Source organism: Leopardus geoffroyi, chromosome B3 (assembly GCF_018350155.1).
Source record: "Leopardus geoffroyi isolate Oge1 chromosome B3, O.geoffroyi_Oge1_pat1.0, whole genome shotgun sequence".
Lineage (NCBI taxonomy): Eukaryota > Metazoa > Chordata > Mammalia > Carnivora > Felidae > Leopardus > Leopardus geoffroyi.
The window spans coordinates 55,269,719-55,290,502 of NC_059337.1; the positions used below are offsets into that span (position 1 = coordinate 55,269,719).

At 37.7% G+C, this 20,784-nt stretch overlaps 1 protein-coding gene across 9 annotated transcripts in view; it reads left to right on the forward strand.

Annotated features, from left to right (window-relative positions):
- The window catches only part of CEP152 (centrosomal protein 152), a 93,704-nt gene that overhangs the window by 63,557 nt on the left and 9,363 nt on the right, over positions 1 to 20,784 (forward strand). For 7 of the 9 annotated variants that reach the window (XM_045449801.1, XM_045449805.1, XM_045449808.1 and 4 more), the window contains 6 exons: positions 1,832 to 1,963; positions 6,585 to 7,235; positions 9,859 to 10,000; positions 14,368 to 14,535; positions 17,961 to 18,057; positions 19,165 to 19,268. In XM_045449801.1, the coding sequence (XP_045305757.1) occupies positions 1,832 to 1,963; positions 6,585 to 7,235; positions 9,859 to 10,000; positions 14,368 to 14,535; positions 17,961 to 18,057; positions 19,165 to 19,268 (1,294 nt within the window). The remainder of the gene's footprint in view (positions 1 to 1,831; positions 1,964 to 6,584; positions 7,236 to 9,858; positions 10,001 to 14,367; positions 14,536 to 17,960; positions 18,058 to 19,164; positions 19,269 to 20,784) is intronic. The other 2 variants (XM_045449807.1, XM_045449806.1) reach the window with 1 other exon arrangement.

A 20,784-nucleotide genomic window follows, 5' to 3' on the forward strand; every position in this document is an offset into this window, starting at 1 on the left:
TGGGTGGCTCATTGGGTTAAGCCTTTGGCTCAGGTCATGATCTCAAGGTTCATGAGTCTGAGCCCAGTGTCGGGCTATGCGCTGGCCATGCGGAGCCTGCTTGGGATTCTGTTTCTCCCTTTCACTCTGTCCCTCTCGTACTCACCCACTCTCTCTCTTTTTTTTCTCTCTTTTTCTCAAAATAAATAAATAAACTTTAAAAAATTGGGAAAATAAAATCTGTAAAAAAAAAAAAAAAAAAAAAACAAACCAAGAATACTAAACTTGCCATTGGCTGTCAGAGCATAGCATGACACCATTGTATTAGTTACCCATGCAGGAATGGGCGTGAAAAAAATAAAGTGTGAATATTACTTTGAAAATAGTTTTGATCTCACAGACCACCTGACAGGGTGTTTAGTCCCATAGAGGTCCCTGGACCTTAATATTACTTATTTTGTATTTACAAATGAAATGTTTATTATGCAGTCTTAAAATAATACCTGAAGTAAAGTTTAAAAAAAAAATTTATTCAGCTTTTGATAAATACTTGGAATTCTGCCTATTTGTTAAGTTGTTCTACATGATTTAAAAAAAAATTTTTTTTAACGTTTACTTATTATTGAGAGAGAGAAAAAGAGCATGAGCATGAGAGGGGCAGAGAGAGGGAGACACAGAATCCAAAGCAGGCTCCAGGCTCCAAGCTGTCAACAGAGCCCGATGCGAGGCTTGAACTCACAAACTGTGAGATCATGACCTGAGCTGAAGTCGGATGCTCAACTGGCTGAGCCACCCAGGCCCCCATAAGTTGTTCTACATGATTTTAGAGGGAATCCTTATAGTATGGAAACATAGGCAAATCTGTGTAATTGTATCAAAGGCATCTTCAGTCAGTTAAATCATTTTCTGAAATGTTTAAGGTTTGAACAGAGTTAAGAAAATGTTCTGTGGACAAAGAGACATGTTTAAGGGTGCTGTTCTGGTATATATACAATTACAGATGTTGTGAAGAAAAATAGCATCATGTAGTAAGAAAGGAAATATTATTAATAACCTTTGGATGAATATAAATTTCTATAGGGGCTTTATCTTTTCCCCATATTTGTAACTCCCTAGGTTTTACCGGTAAATGTATTTAGCATTTTACAAAAAAATTCAGCCCCTTATGTCAACTCTAGTTTTGTATGTTTATATGGATATAGGTATGTGTGTATTTATATTTCAATACAAGGAAATAAGGAAAGGTTATTTAATAAGTGACCTTGTGGTAACCTGTGACAGATTTACCAACAGATCACCGTCATAATTTGTCAAGTCTTATATGTTTGCCTGAATTGCTGTATCACCCTCATTCTTTAGTTGCAAACTCATTACAGACAGCAGGAAAAGTTGCTTGGTACAAGGCTCTAAGCTATATTGGTGCATGCTTGTGTGGGTTCATGTGTTTATATGTATGGCATGAGGACTGTGGATATGGTGGGTGTACTGATTGGGCAGCCCTGACCCCAAGCAGCCTCTCTGCATGTCTTCTCCTTTTTCTTAAGATAAACAGGAATTTCTTGGAAATGACAATTGGTACTTTGTATGAAGCTTTCCAGTAATGGTATTGGCTATCAAACATTTATAGATTTCTACTTTTTGCGCTGGCATTTGCATGGGGGACAGTATGGGAAGTTTAGAACAGAAGGATTAGAATCTACTGTTTGGGATCAGGTGGGCTGCTTGAGGTCAGTGTAACGTAGTGCGATATGATGTAAAATACACATGAAACCGTAGTTGCTAATTGCGAATGGGATCTTTCTGAAATTTTATACCTCACTTTACTGCCTGCTTTTGCAATATCCAATTGCAGGTAGAAACAGCTGTGCAAAATGCTCGTCGTCGATGGCTGGAAGAACTACCTGACCTTGCAGAGTATAAAGCACGTGTAAGAGCAGAACAGAAGAAGTGGGAAGAGCAACAAGAGATCACTGTGGCAAGACGGGTAAGTGCTCTCCTGGAAAAAAGCTTGAGGAGGGCCTCTCTCCTGATGTCTCATCCTAGTCCTGAGAATCAGTATCTCCTCACCGTGTTGTGGAAGGATTAAATGCAATAATGCATGGGAACCATTAGCTCAGAGACTGACTGATGGCATCTGTTCTCATCATCAGGATGCTGAGGGAGAAAGAATGTATTTTAGGGTCTTGAAACTCTCATAATCAGGAAGGTAACCTTAACTGTGAAACTAAATCCTGTTCTGTCTTGCCCTATCTTTAGGAGAAATTGAGAACAGGTGTTTATCTGTTTATTAATAGCTACATGGTATCCTTTTGCATGCTGGAAGTTTGTTTTCCCTGCTTTGTCAGTAGTCTTATAATCTCCTTGGAAAATAGCCAACTCTCCTTACCAGAGAGGTCATGTTGTTTGACCAGAAACATAAGATATTATAATCATTTGCATTCTTCCAATTTATTAGTGTAAACCAGTTCTAATCAAAATGCCAATAAACTGAACATGGTTTTGAAATTTGACCCTAATTCTAAAATTTACTTGGAAAGGACTAGAAATTTTTTAAATGTTCTGGAAAAGAAATAATAGTCCAACCCTAACACATAATAGACTATGTTGGAAAGCGACAATTCAGTGTTGAGTCACAAAAATAGAATTTTTCATTTTGTATTACACAGACTTCAGAGGTAGGCCCAACTATGAATAGAAATGTAATTGTTTCAAAACAAAGGAATAAGGAATTATTCCATAATAAATGGCCTTAGGATAGCCAGAGAGCACTTTGGAAAAATTAAGGTTACCTGTGCTTGCATCATAATAAAGTCTAAGTTGATGAAGAAGTTGAACATTTTTACATGAAAGCATAGAAGAAAGAAATTGAATACCAACATCACTCAGTTGGGGGACAATAGTTGTAGTAGCAAAGATGGATAAATAGGGTATAAGAGATACAGTTAAAACATTTTTGCTTTTGTAATAAAAAAAAGTGAGAGGGTAATAAAAAAAAGGAAAATAAATGAATTAAACATAAGAAACATTACTACTAATATGTGGTAATAAAAACAATACAAATTTATAAGAAAACAAGGAGCTGTGGATAAGTACACCAACAATGTCCAAATATGACAAATATGTACAAATATGAGAAGTCCAAATAGCAAACTTAAACTGCTATTTTATGCCATATGTATGTCTTCTTAATTATAATACAAAAAAAGATAATAGATTGCAGTGTTAAGTGTATACTGTTCTCCCAATATGACAACCATTTTCAAAATAGTATAGGTGACAGACATTGTAAATGACTCATATGTTGTATTCATAATCTTATTCCACAGAATACTTAAATAATTCAGCATAAATCTATTGTAACAGTTTTCTTAAGTTATGTGGTAGTACACAGGTGTTCACTGCATTATTCTCTATACTTTTTAAGTATGCTGAAATAGTTTAAAAGGAAATTTAAGAGGGAGAGAGAGGAAATAATATGATGTACATGTGACTCAGCACTGAAGTCAAGAAGAATAATAAAGTTGGTTAGTATATAGAAAATAGGCAAGAGATTTTTTTTAAGTTTTTATTTTGTTTTTTATGTTTTTGAGAGAGTATGTGAGCATGTCAGGAGGGGCAGAAAGAGAGGGAAAGAGAGAATCTTAAGCAGGCTCCACTCTCAGTGCAGAACCTGACACGAGGTTCTATCTCACAGCCTTGAGATCATGACCAGAGCCGAAATCAAGAGTTGGACATTCAACCAGCTGAGCCGCCCAGGGACCCCAAGAGATCTTTCCTTAAGAACATAGAAGACCTGAATGTATGTGAATGCAGAAATACAGGAATGAGAAGACAGTGTGTTGCTTCCCAAACTTTATCAGGCATGAGATTCACCTGGAGGGTTTGTTAAAGCAGATTCCTGGGATTTATTCCCAGAGATTCTGATTTGGTGGGTCTGGAGTAAATCCTGAGAAATTTGCATTTCAAACAAGTTCCTAGGGGATGTGACACTGCTGGTTTTTAGACCACACTTGGGTGTGAGTAGCACTACTCTAGATAATTATTCAGCCACAGAACATAATGTTAACATGTTGTGAATCCTTGGTCCAAACCAAAGAAGGTGACCTAGGGCCAGTTTCAGTGCATTGGTGGGAGGGTTCTTGGGAGATTAGAGTGATCCATCAAGCTCCGTGAAAATTTAAAGCCGGTTATCCAGAGTCCAGAAGTTGTCAATTGGTTCAGTGGTTCTTAAACTTTGCTGCATATTAGAAAAACTTGAGGATCTTTTAAAAGTTACTGTTGCTTGGGGTGCCTGGGTGGCTCAGTCAGTTAAGGGTCCGACTTCGGCTCAGGTCATAGTCTCAAGGTTCGTGGGTTTGAGCCCTGTATCGGGCTCCAAGCTGACAGCTCAGAGCCTGGAGCCTGCTTCCCATTCTGTGTCTCCCTCTCTCTCTGCCCCTCCCCCACTCATGCTATCTCTCTCTCTCTCGCGCTCTCTCTCTCTCTCTCTCATAAATAAATAAACTTAAAAAAAAATTACTGTTGCTTGACTCCTAGCCCCCAGGCTTTATGTTTTAATTGGTGCAGGATATGGCCTGGGTATTAGGATTTTTAAAAGCTTCTCAGGTGATTCTACTGGGCAGCAACTATCAGGAGCCACTGAGTTGATTAATGCTGTTAAATTCTCCTCCCACAACTTCATGTGAGAGGATGCACACCTTTGGTGAGGTTGGGCAGGTCCTTCCGATTCCATGGGATCTGCCACCTCCACCAAGTCACCTGGTAATTATCTCCAGGCATCCATTGTGACAAGACTGTTTTCCCTGAAGGTACTCTTTAAGCATGTTTCACATCACTACTGAATTATTCTGCTGGTAGCGAAAGAATTTTGCTGTGCATTCCTTTGTAAAGCTCATCTTAGTGGGTTCCCTTAGTAAATTTGAAATAGAGTTCAAAATTTGGATTTATGTGCAACTATTCAGGAACACTTATTGAATAAAGGTGTATAACATGTTTTAGAATTTTTACAGTTGAAGGTGTTTGCTAGGATGATATAATAGCTGGAAATTTAGGAGACAGATACCCTATCTCAACATCCAGAGCATATATGTATACAGTACTGACTTTCAGCAGCCACCGCTGTCCAGGCCAAGCTTTTAGAGATGTCCACTTCTTTCAACACTTACATCCTTGTGACTTGTTTGAATTTATAAAAGGGATTCAAGGTCATTATCCAGTCTGCTCATTATGTAGATAGAGACATTAAGTGTGAAAGAGATTAAGTGACTTTTCTAAGGCCATCTAGCCAAAAGTAATAACCATATAATATTTATTGAGTCCTTATCTGCCAGGCTCTGGACCAAGTCCCTTAAATGAATTTTCTTTTGTCATTTAACCCTAATGCAATGCTATCAGGGAAGCTTTATAATTATCCTCATTTTATAGATGAGGAAATAGAGTCTCGAAGGAATTGAGGAATGGGCCTGTGGTCCCACAGCTGGTAAGTTGACTCTAGCAGTTTGTCCCCAGAGCCTGTTCTGTTAAGCACCTTGCTGGGCTGCAGTCAAAGGTAGGATTAGAGTTAAGCCTAGGTGTTTTGATTCCCTATGACATTTTGGTTATGTACTATTACTGTGTGTGATCTGCGAGTCTTGTTATTCTGTTATAAAAGACAATTAGATTAGTGAAAAAATGACTTTTTCTGTCTAGTATTGTCATTTAATGAACTGCTCTAACCACTGTGATGCCATTAAAATACAATTATGTTTGTCAGCATGTTATGCAGGTATGTGTTATATTTCTAAGTAATAGTAAGATTTCTTTATGAGGCTGCTTTCACTTCCAGCTATTATATCATCGCTTCATGTAAAAGATACTTCATTTGTCCTGGGCTTAGGTAAAATTTGAGGCTCTATCTGTGTAAAACTAATATGAAATTTTCCCTTAAAATTAGTTTTGGATAATTGTCTAATTACAATTTTTTGGAGTCAGTTTAAATTTCTAGTTCTCCATCAAGAAATGGATGTCTTTTACTTATTTATTTTGTAAGTTTCTTTAATTATTTTGAGAGAGAGAGGGAGAGAGAGACAGAGAGAATCCCAGGCAGACTCCTCACTGCCAGCGTAGAGCCCTATATGGGAGCTCAAACTCAGAAACCATGAGCTCATGACCCGAGTCCAAACCAAGAGTTGGACACTTAACTGAACCACCCAGGCACCCCCAAGAAACTGATGTTTTTAAAATACCATATGACTGGGGCGCCTGGGTGGCACAGTCGGTTAAGCGTCCGACTTCAGCCAGGTCACGATCTCGCGGTCCGTGAGTTCAAGCCCCGCGTCAGGCTCTGGGCTGATGGCCCAGAGCCTGGAGCCTGTTTCCGATTCTGTGTCTCCCTCTCTCTCTGCCCCTCCCCCGTTCATGCTCTGTCTCTCTCCCAAAAATAAATAAACGTTGAAAAAAAAAATTAAAAAAATAAAATAAAATAAAATACCATATGACCTAAAATACTAGGTGATCTAAAATGGAGAGGATCTTTGGGTATAGTATATTTTAGGAACGATGTCTTATCCCAAGTAGTTATGGGGAGATCATAAAGAATTTTAAATGTACATTGTTCTGCCTTTTAGATATCATTTGCTATTTCTGAAGCTAAAGAGAAATGGAAAAGTGAGCTTGAAAATATGAACAAAAATGGAATACCTAGGAGGGAACTGGAGGAGAAGATTCATTCTCTTCAGAGAGAGCTTGAGTTAAAGAACGAGGAAGTCCCTGTGGTTGTCAGGGCTGAGTTGGCGAAAGCCCGGAGTGAATGGAACAAAAAAAAGCAAGAAGAAATCCACAGAATTCAAGAACAAAATGAGGAAGATTACCGGCAATTTTTAGATGATCATCGAAATAAAATTGATGAGGTGCTTGCGGCAGCTAAAGAAGACTTTGTGAAACAAAAAACTGAACTCCTTCTTCAGAAGGAGATGGAATTGCAAGCATGTCTAGACCAGAGTCGTAGAGAATGGGCTACGCAGGAAGCCAGGCGGATCCAACTGGAAATCTATCAGTATGAGGAAGACATCCTAACTGTACTCGAATTTCTCTTAAAGGACACCCAGAAGGAGCATGTCGGTGCTTCAGAGAACCAGCAACTTTTGGAACTCGTGTCGACTTGTTCTTCAAAATGGGTGTCTGTGCAATATTTTGAAAAACTAAAGGCCTGCATACAGAAAGCATTTCAAGATATCCTCTCCCTAGCTACAGAAAATACCGGCTCAGAATGGGAAAAGGTATGTTCCTGATAAGTGGAAAGAGCTCTTAATAAGCATCAGAGATGATTGTAGCAGTTGCCTATGGTTATTTTTTCCTTTCTTCACTTTATAGTCTAGTAGACATAAAACTTGTGTTTTTACCAGTGGCTTAACAACTTTTTGTAGGAAATCCAAAGGATTTCATTTCTTTCTGCCAAAAAAACTTTGCTTCTTCATAGTGCCACAAATATGAGGCCGAGCTTTTAGACTCTAGACATCTTTTTCCTAAAAAATATATGCTGTTCTTTGTAAGGGCCTGAGCTTTGAGAAACTGAATAACTCTCATTCCTATTTTTGTTTTTTGTGCATGACCTCTTCAAGAAATATGCATCGTATTAAACTAGAGTTTCTTAAGAGCTTCTAAAGAGTTTGGAAGCATATTTCTTACCCTCAAGGAATTTATGTCACAAAGGCAAAAGATGCCAACCAAGTACAAAAAAAGATGTAGAAATAAGCAGTTAGAGGTATGGCTCACTCACACGATACTCTGAAGCCAGTTTACTTGGTGTACTATCTATGTGCGTGTGGCATGAGTGAATTGTATTCTTTTAGTTGTCTAAGTAGTCTCTGACACCAGCTTTTAGTTTCCGTGGAAGATCTGATAAAACCAAAGTCTTCCTAGCTTATGATTAAAGGAATGAGGTATGCATGAAAAATCCAGAATAATATCGTAGGTATTGTGTTTAGCCAATTTCAACATTTGGAATTAGAGGTAGAAAACATTCCCAAGATTATTATAAGGTTTGTCTGAATGAAGAGACGTAAGAGTTAAGTTTCATTAAGATATCATGATTAAAGATTTTCAAGGCCAGGATTGAACATTTGGTATTAATACTTATTGGAATGTGTTATAAGCTGGGGAAAAAAAAAATCTGAGTTCCAATCCCCACACTTGAGGATAACTAGTCTGTTACCTGTGTACCTCATATACTATAGTTGCTTGTCTGAAAAAGAAGCTAGGCCTTTCCACATCCTAGATTTGAGATAGTACAGAATTTTACAGCCATAGCTTACCCAAATGATTAGTCTACTCCACCCCAGTCCCCCAAGTAGATACTGTTATTCTTGATTTCACAAAGATGTTACTAGTTAAGAGTTGCTTTCAATGTAAAAATAACTGGGCAAGATCATTTCCCATGAATAATGCTTATACTACTTTACTGAAAATTTTTGGAAAAAATAATTAAGATCAGAACTACCTACAGCAGGTTTTAAGCATGAACAGTGGTGGAGAAATCATGTTATATGCTTTCAAGTTTGCTTTCCTGAAAAGATCATCTCTGCTGTAAAAATCAGGAAAATATGACAGCTTTCTTCTACTATTAGTATATAATCAATCCTGGGGTCTCTGTAGAGGGCTTATGATTGTGCAAGCAGTGTCAAGGTCATCTATATGACTTAATGTAGTTCACATGTAGGGACAGAGTCACATAATTTGGCTAAGAACTTAGACTTTTGCAGCCTTTGTTGGGTGGGTTCAGATTCTATTCCTGGGGAAAGGGAATAGTAGGCTTTGAAATGCCTACTCTGGCATTAGTCACCGAAGAATTCTTGATCTTCTGCTGTTTGAGAGCTAACTCAGCTCAGGACCTTGAGGTAAAGTGATGATTTTAGGCAATGGTGATAAGTTTGCAATATAGGTGCCATAAATATGAAGAACTGTGAATTGTAATTGGTAAAATTTGTCATTTTTAGAACTGCTTATACAAATTAAAATGGGAAAAAATGATCAATAAATATAAAACAAATCCTCATTAAAATAACTAAGATGATCAAAAGTTTCTTAAAATGGAGAGGATACAATGAATTAAAAATGTATTTCCAAGAAAATGAATGCCTTATCGGGATACATTAATATAACAGGTCATAATGGAAAAGAGAAAAGAGAAATACCAATTGGAACAGAATGTGTTCTGTCTTTTCTTACCATCAAAGTCAAGTTAGAATTAAGACAAGAAGGTTGGTGTTCCTGCGTTTTCTGTCATCTTGGCTTTTCTCCAGTTATGAGCAGAAACTGGAAACACTGTCTACCTTAGGGTTCAACTTTTATTACTCCTTCTGGCCTCAGCGTCATTGCCTCTTGGTGTTCACATTTTCTCTGTAACTACTCACCTCTGCTTCTGTCATATATCGTAGGTAGGTTTCCTAACAGTCAGTTAAATAAGTTTCTTATGATCAGAATCAAGGCTTGAAGGGGCAAGCATGTATGGTGTGTTTTAGGTAATTAGACAAGGTAGCTTACTCAAGATCACCTGCTCTGTTCCTTTAGGATTTAGTATGTCCTGTGATTTGATCACATAAACTATTAAAATATCTTAAACTTACATATATGTGTACAAAAACTATATCTCCTATCTGTCTCCTAGTCGGCCCATCAGTCCTCTGTCAGATAATGGTCTAATTTGAAAATTATGGCCACAGCAGACTAGTTCATAGTAATGACAATATTCATGTAACACCCTAAGAAAAGTACTGGTGATAGTTTAGGTAAGAGTTTTTTTCAGGCAGTGTTTCCTTTTTATATTTTTAATATTAGCATTCTAAATAGAGAATTCCTTGAAGATTTTTACATGGCATTAACTAGGAAGATCATCTCTTTCAGAAAAATTTGGCCAGGATCTCTAAGGATCCCGTCACAGAGGTCACTGGCAGAGGAGACCCTGGAGTCCTGGCAATCCTTCCTGCACCTACTTTTGGACACTGCGCTCGGTCCTTGGCCTTGCAAGAAACAGAAGCAGAAGCTGGTAATGGGATTTTATTCCTACTGGTCTCCGTAACATTCGTAATCACAGTTCCAGAGGGTTACTTTAAGAATAAAAGGAAATCAAAGATGTGTATATCTTTTTTGAGTGAACAAGTGGGTGATATTACTCCTACCTAATCTGTGTCTTCTCCCTAGATTTAATTTTGCATTTGGGAAACAAGGCCACTTTAGACCCTTTTAATTCTATCTTTTCATGGTCTTCCCTCCGTTCCTAAGTAGTTCTTATTATAAGGAGAATAATGAGAATTTTAATAGAACAGTTATGTTTTTATTCTCTGGCTTTATTGAGAAATCACGGGTTTCACATTAAAGAATTGCCAAATAACTGAGACCTTTTCGTTCAAATTATTGAAGCTTATTTCAACCATTTTTTAATGGAAATCTTTCTGAAGAGGTGTTTTCTGATTTATTTGTGAATTTCTCGAGTGTAGGAGTAGTGGTTTATCTCTTCCTCTCCAATACATGGCAGAGTGAATGGCACATAGTTTGTGTTCCTTGAATGTTTGGTAAATTAAGAGTTTAACGTTTCCATGATGACTTAGAATTTATTATGAGAATGAATTATTGTACTGTACCCCCCTGACCTATTCAGAGCTCACTAAGGAATACTGATTGGGCTTACATTGCCTCGTCACTGAGAATTTTGAGCCAGGAACTGACATACCCTTTATTTGCTCCATTCCTTTTTAAGATAATGAGATCTTGTAGCCTGCTCCTTCCCTCCACCTACACACACCCAGTCTTTCTGTTTCTTACCTGCTGTCTCCATTGCAACCGGGAAAAGAACTAAGAATTACCACAACAATTCATATGTGCTGGGTCAATGAACTTAGTTTCCACAGTTTTTAATTTAGTAGGTAATGTTACCAGAATCGTAGAGGATTTCTGCCTTTCCTAGGAAGTCAGTTGACTGTTATTTTCCTCATTGTCCATAGACCCTTTTTCCTTTCTAGGTTCTAGGTGGTTGAGAACATCTTATTGTTAATTAGGTGTATGGGAATACATCCTTAATTTGTAATTTGTATTTTGTTTCTTTTCAGTGTGATTGTGTGTCTGTTGTTATATTTAGAAAAACCAGAGAATTCTTAAACATTTTATAAAATGGGTAGAAACAAGTTTTAGGTATTATTTGGCTTTGGGAAGTCCTATCAGTGTGAAAGAAATTAATTTTTACTTAAGACAATCAGACTACAAAAGATTTTTCTTTCTTTAGTCTTTGTTCCCTAAAAACAAACACATTAACAAATTCATTAGAGAGGACTACCACCATTGTTAACTGTTTGGTCATAGCCTCCTAATATCTTATCATTTTTTTTAAGTAAGTTCAATATTATGAAATACTTTATACATGCAAAGAAAATATGTGATGTGCATGCAAGTTATGAAGCCTAGCAACCAGGAACCCACCCATTTGGCTTAAGAGCTAGAATATCGCCAGTACCATTGAAGACCCCTGTCTGTTTGACCACAATCCCATCCCTCTAACTTCCTTACAATCCAAGGTAACAAATATTTTGATTTTTAAAAACTATTCTCTTGCTTTTCTTTATGTTGTGACCAAAGGTAAGTGTCCTGAAAAAGTTGTTGTTTTGTCTTTTAACATTATAAAAATGGTTTACTATTTATTTTAGTCTTTGTAACTTGCTTTTTTTCCACTTAATATCAAGCTTCTGAGATTTGTCTGTGTTAATGCATGTAGCTCTAGTTTATTTATATTGCTGTGTAGTATTCCATTCTGTGAACATACTATAATTTATTCTGTTGTCAATGGTCATTTGTCTGGTTTCCAGTTTTACAACAGTATCTTAAATGAAAAATAAAAATGCCTTCTATGGCATCAATGTGATGCTTTATAAATTCTTTGATGATCATGGACATAAATGGCACCATTTAAATGAAACTAAGAAAAGAGCTAAGAATAATTTTGTTGAACCAATGATTTTGCATCAACATTTGACCCTGTGTCAGTTTGTGTTTGTGTTCCTACTTAATTATATCAATTACGGTAATAGTAATCTATTTTTTGTATCATTTTTGTATGTTATTTAATTTTAAAAATTCTTTGTATTACTAATAGCAATAGCTGTTATTTACTACATGCTGACCTGTGCCAGGTACTGTGCCACACAATTTTTATAAACGTATACATCCTGGCAGTTTTATTTTTATTTTTTTAAAAACTTACTTACTTGGAGAGAGCAAGAGAGAGCAGTATGCGCGCACATGTGAGTGCAGGAGGGGCAGAGAGAGGGGGAGAGAGAGGATCCTAAGCAGGCTCTGCACTGTCAGTGTGCAACCTGATGCAGGGCTCGAGCTCATGAACCGTGAGATCGTGACCTGAGCCGAAATCAAGAGTCGGACACTTAACCAACTGAGCCACCTGGGTGCCCTGTCCTCCTGACAGTTTTACATCTTTTTTTCATTTGGAGACAATTTTAAATTTACAGAAAAGTCACAAAGTAAAAATAGTTGCAAATAGCACTCACATACCCTTTACCTAGATACATATGTTGATAATGTTTGACACTATTTTGTGCTCTTCCGTGTGTGTGGTGTGTGTGTGTGTGTGTGTGTGTGTGTGTGTGTGTGTGAACATTTCATTTTTTTCCTGAACCATTTGAAGATGTTCTATATATTGTGCCCTTTTACCCCTAAATAATTGTGTATTTTCAAAACATGTAGTAAATTTAACATTCAATGAAAATATTGTGTCAACCTGTTCGGATTTTGTCTAATTTTGTCAACTGACCCACTAATTTTGTTGACTGACCCAGTAGTGGCTTTCATTATTTTTCTCTCTACAGTACAAAAATCTGTCCAGGGTCAGGTATTATCCCTCCATGTCATGTCTTTTTAGTGTCTTTTAGTCTAGAGTATTTCCACAGCCTCTTTTTGGCTTTTCTGACATTGACGTTTTTGAAAGACTTACTCTCCCTTTCCCCAGTGCTCCACCCCACCCCTCGGTTTTTTGGAACTTTCCTCATTTTGAGTTTTTCTGATGTCTCTTCATAATTAGGTTCAGGTTGTGTTTCCTTGGCTTATGCACTGCATAGGTGATGTGTTATCACATGTGGAGGTGCCCAGTGTCCATTTGTCTTTTATTGGTGAAGTTCTTTTGAGCACCTGGTCAAAGTGTATAGTTTCTTCACTGTATAGTTACTGGGTTCCCCCCCCCCCCGCAATAACTAATAAGCAATCTGTGTGGAGACACGTCTAAGACCATGAAAATGTCCTTTTCATTTAAACTTTCCCTTATGTTTAGCAATCATTGATGATGCTTGTCTGATCCAGTCTTTACTGTGGTGGTTTCAAAATTATGAGTTTTCTAGCTCTAGACTTCCCTCTACTTTAACCAAGTTGGAACTTGGCATGTAATAATTGTGCATCCTCCTGCTAGTTTGTATAGTTATTTATTTGTCTTTTTGTTCACTTACCAGTCTGCCCATCAATCCATCTACCTACCTCCTTACTTACCAGCTTAACCTACTTAACCATCTATCCATCCATTCCATTATGGAATTATTGGTATGACTCATGAATTCCTATTTTTTTTTAAAGTATTTTATAATTCATTAGTATACTTAGTGTTCAAATTGTCCCATATTCAGGGGCACCTGGGTGGCTCAGTCGATTGAGCGTCAGACTTCGGCTCAGGTCATGATCTCGCGGTCTGTGAATTCGAGCCCCGCGTCGGGCTCTGTGCTGACAGCTCAGAGCCTGGAGCCTGCTTCGGATTCTGCGTCTCCCCCTCTCTCTCTGCCCCTCCCCCACTCACGCTCTGTCTCTCTCTCTCTGTCAAAAATAAATAAACATTAAAAAAAAAAAATTCAAATTGTCCCATATTCAGCTAGTGGAGCCCTTTCAAACTGGCTTCTATGTTCTTGTGACATGCCTGTGTTTTTCAGGAATTTCTTTCTGGTATTTGTCCTGTATATACCTTGTCCGAGTACTGGAGTTACTGGATCCTTGAAGATCCTTGGTTCCTTGTCATGGGAAATGGTATTCAATACTAAGAGTTGAGCATTATGTTTCATAGCAATTTTTAAAACAGATGGTATGATTTAATTTTACATAATAAAAAACTAAGTCTCAGGTTATATAATATACTCTGAGGTACACTGCCAGTAAATAAAGAAGATTTAAACCCAGGTCTCTCTCTCTTAAGCATCATGTTCTTTTCAGTTACACTGTCACCTTCAGTCCCGTCACCTGGTTTCCTTCCTCCCCTCCTTCCTTCCTTCCTTCCTTCCTTCCTCCCTCCCTCCCTCCCTCCCTCCCTCCCTTCCTTTCTTTTTTAGTTCTTAGTCCAAATTGATATAAAAGTTTGCTATCATTTAATTTTTACAGATAAGAAAAAGATCCTTGAAATTAAGGATTCATGCTGTGGACACTGCTTCCAAGAACTTGAAAAGGCAAAGCAGGAATGTCAAGATCTGAAAAGAAAACTGGAGAAATGCTGTAGGCATCTTCAGCATTTAGAAAGGAAGCACAAAGCTGTAGTGGAAAAAATTGGAGGTTAGCATTCAAAGTAGCACTACTACTGGCATAAATCTCACTGATCCTTGAAATATTCAAATGTGACGTTTTAGTTAACGTAGGCACCGATTCTCTGAGGATTAAGGTAAACTAATTTGGACCTTATTTTTACTAACCAAATTGTTATTACTGAACTACAAAGAGGAAAATCGGAGCTCCGATTAAAAGGTCACATTCCTTTCTTCCTTTTTGGGCTGAGTAGATACTGAATGCCCAATATGCGTCAGGCATTGTTCTAGGTACTAGGGACACAGCAGTGAACGCAACAGACAGAACTCCAGTTCTGATATAGATGTATAAGACTCTTTCCTTCCTTTAAGAAGCTTATCATCAAGTGAAGAGAACTAAAAACAGATTAATAAGTAATTGCAACACTGAGTGCTCCTGGTGGTATGTTTATGTAAACTTGGGAGAAAGGATGTTAATTAACTCTTCCTCCTATTAGAGTTAAGGAAGGCTGATTAAGCCTTAAAAGATGAAGACGTTTGCCAAAGAGGACGTCATTCTAGACATTCTAGACATCATTCTAGACATCATTCTAGACATTCTAGAAGTCGTGCATGGAGACATGTGGGCATCCTTCACAGTGTTGTCAGGGAAATTGTCCGAAAGTGGTATCTTCTGCCATCTTCTCTTGCCCTTCTGAAGAAGGGAGGCTACTGGGCTTCTGAGGTTGCTCCTTCTCACCTTGTGCTAGTCACTTATATTCCTGTGCTCTATAGTCTGTACATGCAAAATATTCAGATTGCCCTGCTGGTCAGGAATTTTACTGCCGGACCCCACATACAATGTTGTCACTCTTTCCTACACTTTACCCTTTCACTCTCATTTTGGCCTAACTCTTCCTCATCCTCTAGGATTCAACTGGGAGGATGCCTTATCTGCAGAGCCCTTCTTGATTTTTTCTAGTCTGGGTGAGGTGGGCCACTTCTGTGTGGCCCCATAGCACTTAGCTCCTCGTCTATTTCCATTCAGTATTTAATTTTTTTGGTTACTTGCCTGATACCCTTTTCCAACCTGTATGTTCCCTGAGGATAAGGAATATGTTGTATCTTCATCATTGTAGTCAGGATGCCCATTACATGTCAGACGATGATAAATGTTTACATGAATGAAGGATTGAATGCAAGGGTCCCAAATAATTGTGTCATCCAGAAAAGACCAGGTGGATAGGTTCACTTTATTTCTACATTTCAACTCTATTGTTCACCTGGATGGCAGTCACTTTCTGGCTCTGCTTCCTCTAATCCATTCCCCATTAGACAGCAATAGTCTCCTTTTTTTTTTTTTTTTTTTTTTAAGTTTATTTATTTTTGAGAGAGCGAGAGACAGAGCATGAGTAGAGGAGGGGCAGAGAGAGAGAGGAGAACACAGAATCCGAAGCAGGCTCCAGGCTCTGAGCTGTCAGCACAGAGCCCGATGCGGGGCTTGAACCCACGAACTGTGAGGTCATGACCTGAGCTGAAGTTGGACACTTAACCTACTGAGCCACCCAGGGGCCCCAAGAGTGACCTTTTAAAAAAATAGATTGGATCATGATGCTCTTTTGTTTGAAGTCCTTCCATGGCTCATCTGGTCCTCAGTAGGAAGTACAAACATTTTATTTAACATTGTTTAAGAAGCCTTTTATGATTCAGCATCTGCCAGTCCCTTAGTCTCATCTTGCCCCAGCCTCCTTATTCTCTCATTATCTCTTTTCTCTCTCATCTGTTTTCATCTCCCTTTACCAAAACATCTGTCTTTCCATCCTGATCACATTGCCGGGCTAACTCCTACTCCTTTCTCCCCAGTACACTGTTTCCTCAGGGAGGCTTTCCTCACCACCCCAGACTTAACTAGTTAGCTTTTTTCTGTTAGACATTACCCACAGCATCTATGATTTTTCTAACATTTATCACATCATCCTTGTAATTAATTTTTGTCTGTATTGTCCTTTGGAGGGTAGCCTTGATGGTGCAAGGATCAAGTCCTGACCCAGCACTTAGCACAGTACCTGGCAACATAGCACGCCCTGTGAATACTGTTGACTAAGAGAAGCCATCCGCTTCGCTTCCGCCTACTGCTTACCAAGTCTGTTAGAGATAGATAATAATTACCTTTAAGGCAAGAATGGATTTTAAGAATTTTGAGATAAAAATTTTAACAACTGTAATTCCTATGGTGATGGCTTAGGTCTTTGGTAGAAGCCAGGAGAGTTAAGGAGCTCTTGTGAAATTTGATGAAAGTTAAGAATATTTGTTTTACCTAGTAAAATGACAAAGGCAGCTGGATAAGATTGTTATTCATAAATAATGTTTAGCACCGTATGTTGTGATCCTAGTTATTCCACATAGTGCTTTTTGAGGCTATCTTCTATAATTTATAGACTTAGAAATAATCTAAGAAGTTGGTACTTAGCTCAAAACAATGGACTGATAAAAGGGGTTGGGGCTCAAAATTTAAGTCACTTGATAGTTTGATTTCAGTGTTTGTCTTAATGTAAATCTATTAGTTGATAATGTTTTTGCTACTATGGTTGCTTCTTTTCAGTTTTTTAAATTCCACTTTCCATGGTGTTGGTAGCATTTATTGAAAAGTGGTGGAGTAAGAGGAAGTGATTTAAAAACATACAAGTTATGTCAATCGCTAGGAGAAATAGAGCACTTTATTACTCAATTGACAGGGTGTGTTGAGAGAGGAGCATGGCAGGAAACATGGTGTGCCGTGCTCATATCTATTAGACATTGGTATTGCCAGGCTTTATATAAGATGCACTTATTTTATTTCTATTATCTTCAAAGTAGGTAATACTATCTCCATTTTCCATATGAAAAAAACTCAGGTTCAGAAAATTTAAGTAATTTGCCTAAGCTCATTTAACTGGTAAGGAGCAGAGGTAGGATTAAAACCCATGTCTCTCTCACTCAGAAATTCATGTTTTGTTCTCCGTTCCATGTGGACTCCATTGGTTTCCTCTCATCCTCTTTTTAAAAGTTCAAAGAATTGAAAATCTTACATTAATTGTGAAAGTGGCACCTACTTAAGCTCAACTTTCTTTTTATTTTGTTTAGAAGTGCTTGTTCAATGCTCAAGTATAGGAGCATAAGGATTGTGAAATTACAAGACCTGGTATGTTTCTAGGGGGCTTCAGTGTAGCTGGGAAACAAAACAGATGCATCTGAAACGGTTGGAAACCTATTCCAGGGCAGTGTGTGACCCAGGCAAGATGAGGGTGGAATCCAGATTTCAAGCACTGAGGAGCCAGAACAGGGAGTGGTGACATTAGGATTCATCAGGGAATGAGTGATGTGGGGAGCAGCTGGAATTCCCACAATCTTCTCTACAAACATTTGCTCTGTGAACTTAAGGGAAAGGAAGACTGAAGAAAAAAAGATTAATTGACCACTATTAACTTTCCTTTTTAGAAGAGAATAATAAAGTTGTTGAAGAACTAATAGAAGAAAACAATGACATGAAGAGTAAATTGGAAGAACTGAGAGCACTTTGCAGAACACCACCAAGGTAGACTTTTACCATTAAAAAAAAAACTTTTTTTTTTTTTTTTAACATTTATTTGTTTTTGGGAGACAGCATGAGCAGGGAAGGGGCAGAGAGGCAGGGAGACACAGAATCCGAAGCAGGCTCCAGGCTCTGAGCTGTCAGCACAGAGCCCAACGCGGGGCTCGAACTCACAAACTCGAGATCATGACCTGAGCCGAAGTCGGAGGACGCTCAACCGATTGAGCCACCCAGATGCCCCAAGAATGATTTATTTAAAAAGATATCCAAAATATATTGTTAAATTTAAAAAAACAGGTTATAGAACAATATAATACAGCCCCATTTTTATTTCATTTTATTTATTTTATTATTACTTTTTTAAAAATACTTTTAAGAGAGAGAGAGAGAGAGAGAGAGAAAGAGAATGAGCGGGCAAGAGGCAGAGAGAGAGGGAGGCACAGAATCCGAAGCAGGCTCCAGGCTCTGAGCTGTCAGCACAGAGCCTGATGTGGGGCCCAAACCCACGAACCGTGAGATGATGACCTGAGCTGAAGTCGGACGCTTAACTGACTAAGCCACCCAGGTGCCCCAGACTCATACTATTTTAAAGAAATTGTCTATTTCTAAGTATGTTTAATTTTTTATATAAATTACATTAATAATATCATACCAAGAATATAAAACTTGTCATTGTTATATAGCAAGAAGTATAAAAAAAGAAAATCTTCCAAAACCCTATTCTCAGCAGATACCCTCTGTCAGCCTCTTGTTTTATATCATTTAAACCCCTTTGTACACACGTGTGCATGTTTCAAAAATAGAGATTATTATGGAAGCTGTTTTGTAACCTTTTATTAACCGAATGTCCGAAGATAAACATTTCCATATGTCATAAAATATCCTCCCATAATATGCTTTTCAGTTGCTGCATATATTTTCATCATGTGGATTTATCATGATTTATTTAAGTAACCATAACATTTGTTTCCATTTTTCTTCTATTTTAAATAACTATATAATAAAGACCTCATATATGATTTTTTTTTAGCACATCTCAATTGGATGTTATTGGAATATATGGATATTTTTACTTAAAATCTATGTTTGCAATATTTGGTTCATTTTTAGGTCATTGTCAGAAGGGGCCATTGAAAATGCTTGCCTGCTATGCAGTGGGAAGGCCTTGGAGGAACTTCGCGGACAGTACATTAAAGCTGTAAAAAAAATTAAGCGTAAGTTCCTAAGGGGAGTCGCAGGATTTTAAGGTTGTCTGAACCATTTTTTAACTCACTAGTACTAGTAATTTGGGGGAATTTTCCAAATTATTTTGTTCTGAGATCTTACCTGCTTTTAGAAGAGATTAGTGACTCCTTTTCTAAATTATGCAGCAATGGGTAATTTTGCCCAATATCTTTTGGAAGTGACATGAGGGTAGAGTTATTTTACATCATTAATTATTATTAATTATCCTGTTCCTTTTTTGGGCACTAATGTCAAACTAAAAATTTCATAATCTGAAAACTTAAATAACTAAAACAAAATGTCATGTGAGTTTTAAATTAGCAAGTATTACTTTCTACTGTAAACTTTTTTTTTTTAATTTTATATTGTTCAATGCCAGTGTTGTTATTATTTTAATTTATATTCAAGCTAGTTAACATATAGTGTAGTCTTGGCTTCAGGAGTAGAACCCAGTGATTCATCTCTTAAAACTGACACCCAGTGCTCATCCCAAAAAGTGCCTTCCTTAATGCCCATCACCCATTTAACCTACCCCCACCCCGTCTCTCCCCCCTCCAGCAACCCTCAGTTTGTTCTCTGTATTTAAGAGTCTCAATGTTTGGCCTCCCTCTCTGTTTTTATCTTATTTTTTCTTCCCTTCCCCCATGTTCATCTGTTGCGTTTCTCAAATTCCACACATGAGTGAGATCATATTATATTTGTCTTTGTAAAGACCATACTAGTTAGGCATTGTTCTGTTGTTTGTCATTATTTTTATAGTGGATTAAATCATACATATAAATTTGTTCATCAAGTCCTTTGCAGTAAGAGGTGATGCAGCATACCTGGCAGAGCATTTCTCTCATTTATGTTTTTTCAGTAGAATATCTCCTGTTTTTTAATTACAAACAATATTGCATAGATTACATGTATGTCCCAGAACAGTAACCAGTGTTGATACAGGAGAACTGTATGTTTACCTCTTAAAATTGCGTTTATTTTTTTAAAAATGTTTTTTAATGTTTATTCATTTTTGAGAGACAGAGCATGAGTGGGAGAGGGGCAGAGAGAGCAGGAGACACAGACTCCAAAGTAGGCTCCAGGCTCTGAGCTGTCAGCACAGAGCCCGATGCGGGGCTCAAACCCACAAACTGTGAGATCATGACCTGAACCAAAGTCAGATGCTCAACTGACTGATACACCCAGATGCCCCCAAATTGCATTTATTTTTAACAGAATGAATGGGAAAGGTCTTAAGTTCCAGATGTAATTGGTAGATCATCAGCATCATGTTTGGATGTTTGGAAAAGCCCACTTAGTGTCAATAAAGAGAATTTGCTTCTCAGTTGTTGCCAGTGCCAACAGAGGCCATATTACTACAAATACAAACAAAGCAACTTTTTATCGACAATTGTATCAGTTGGGAAGTGAAATTTTAAGCGTTTTTTTTTCATACTCGTGTGCTAACTTGTATGTATATGTATTTGTTTAATATTTTAGACATTGGTTGGAGGTTTTGTGTTGACA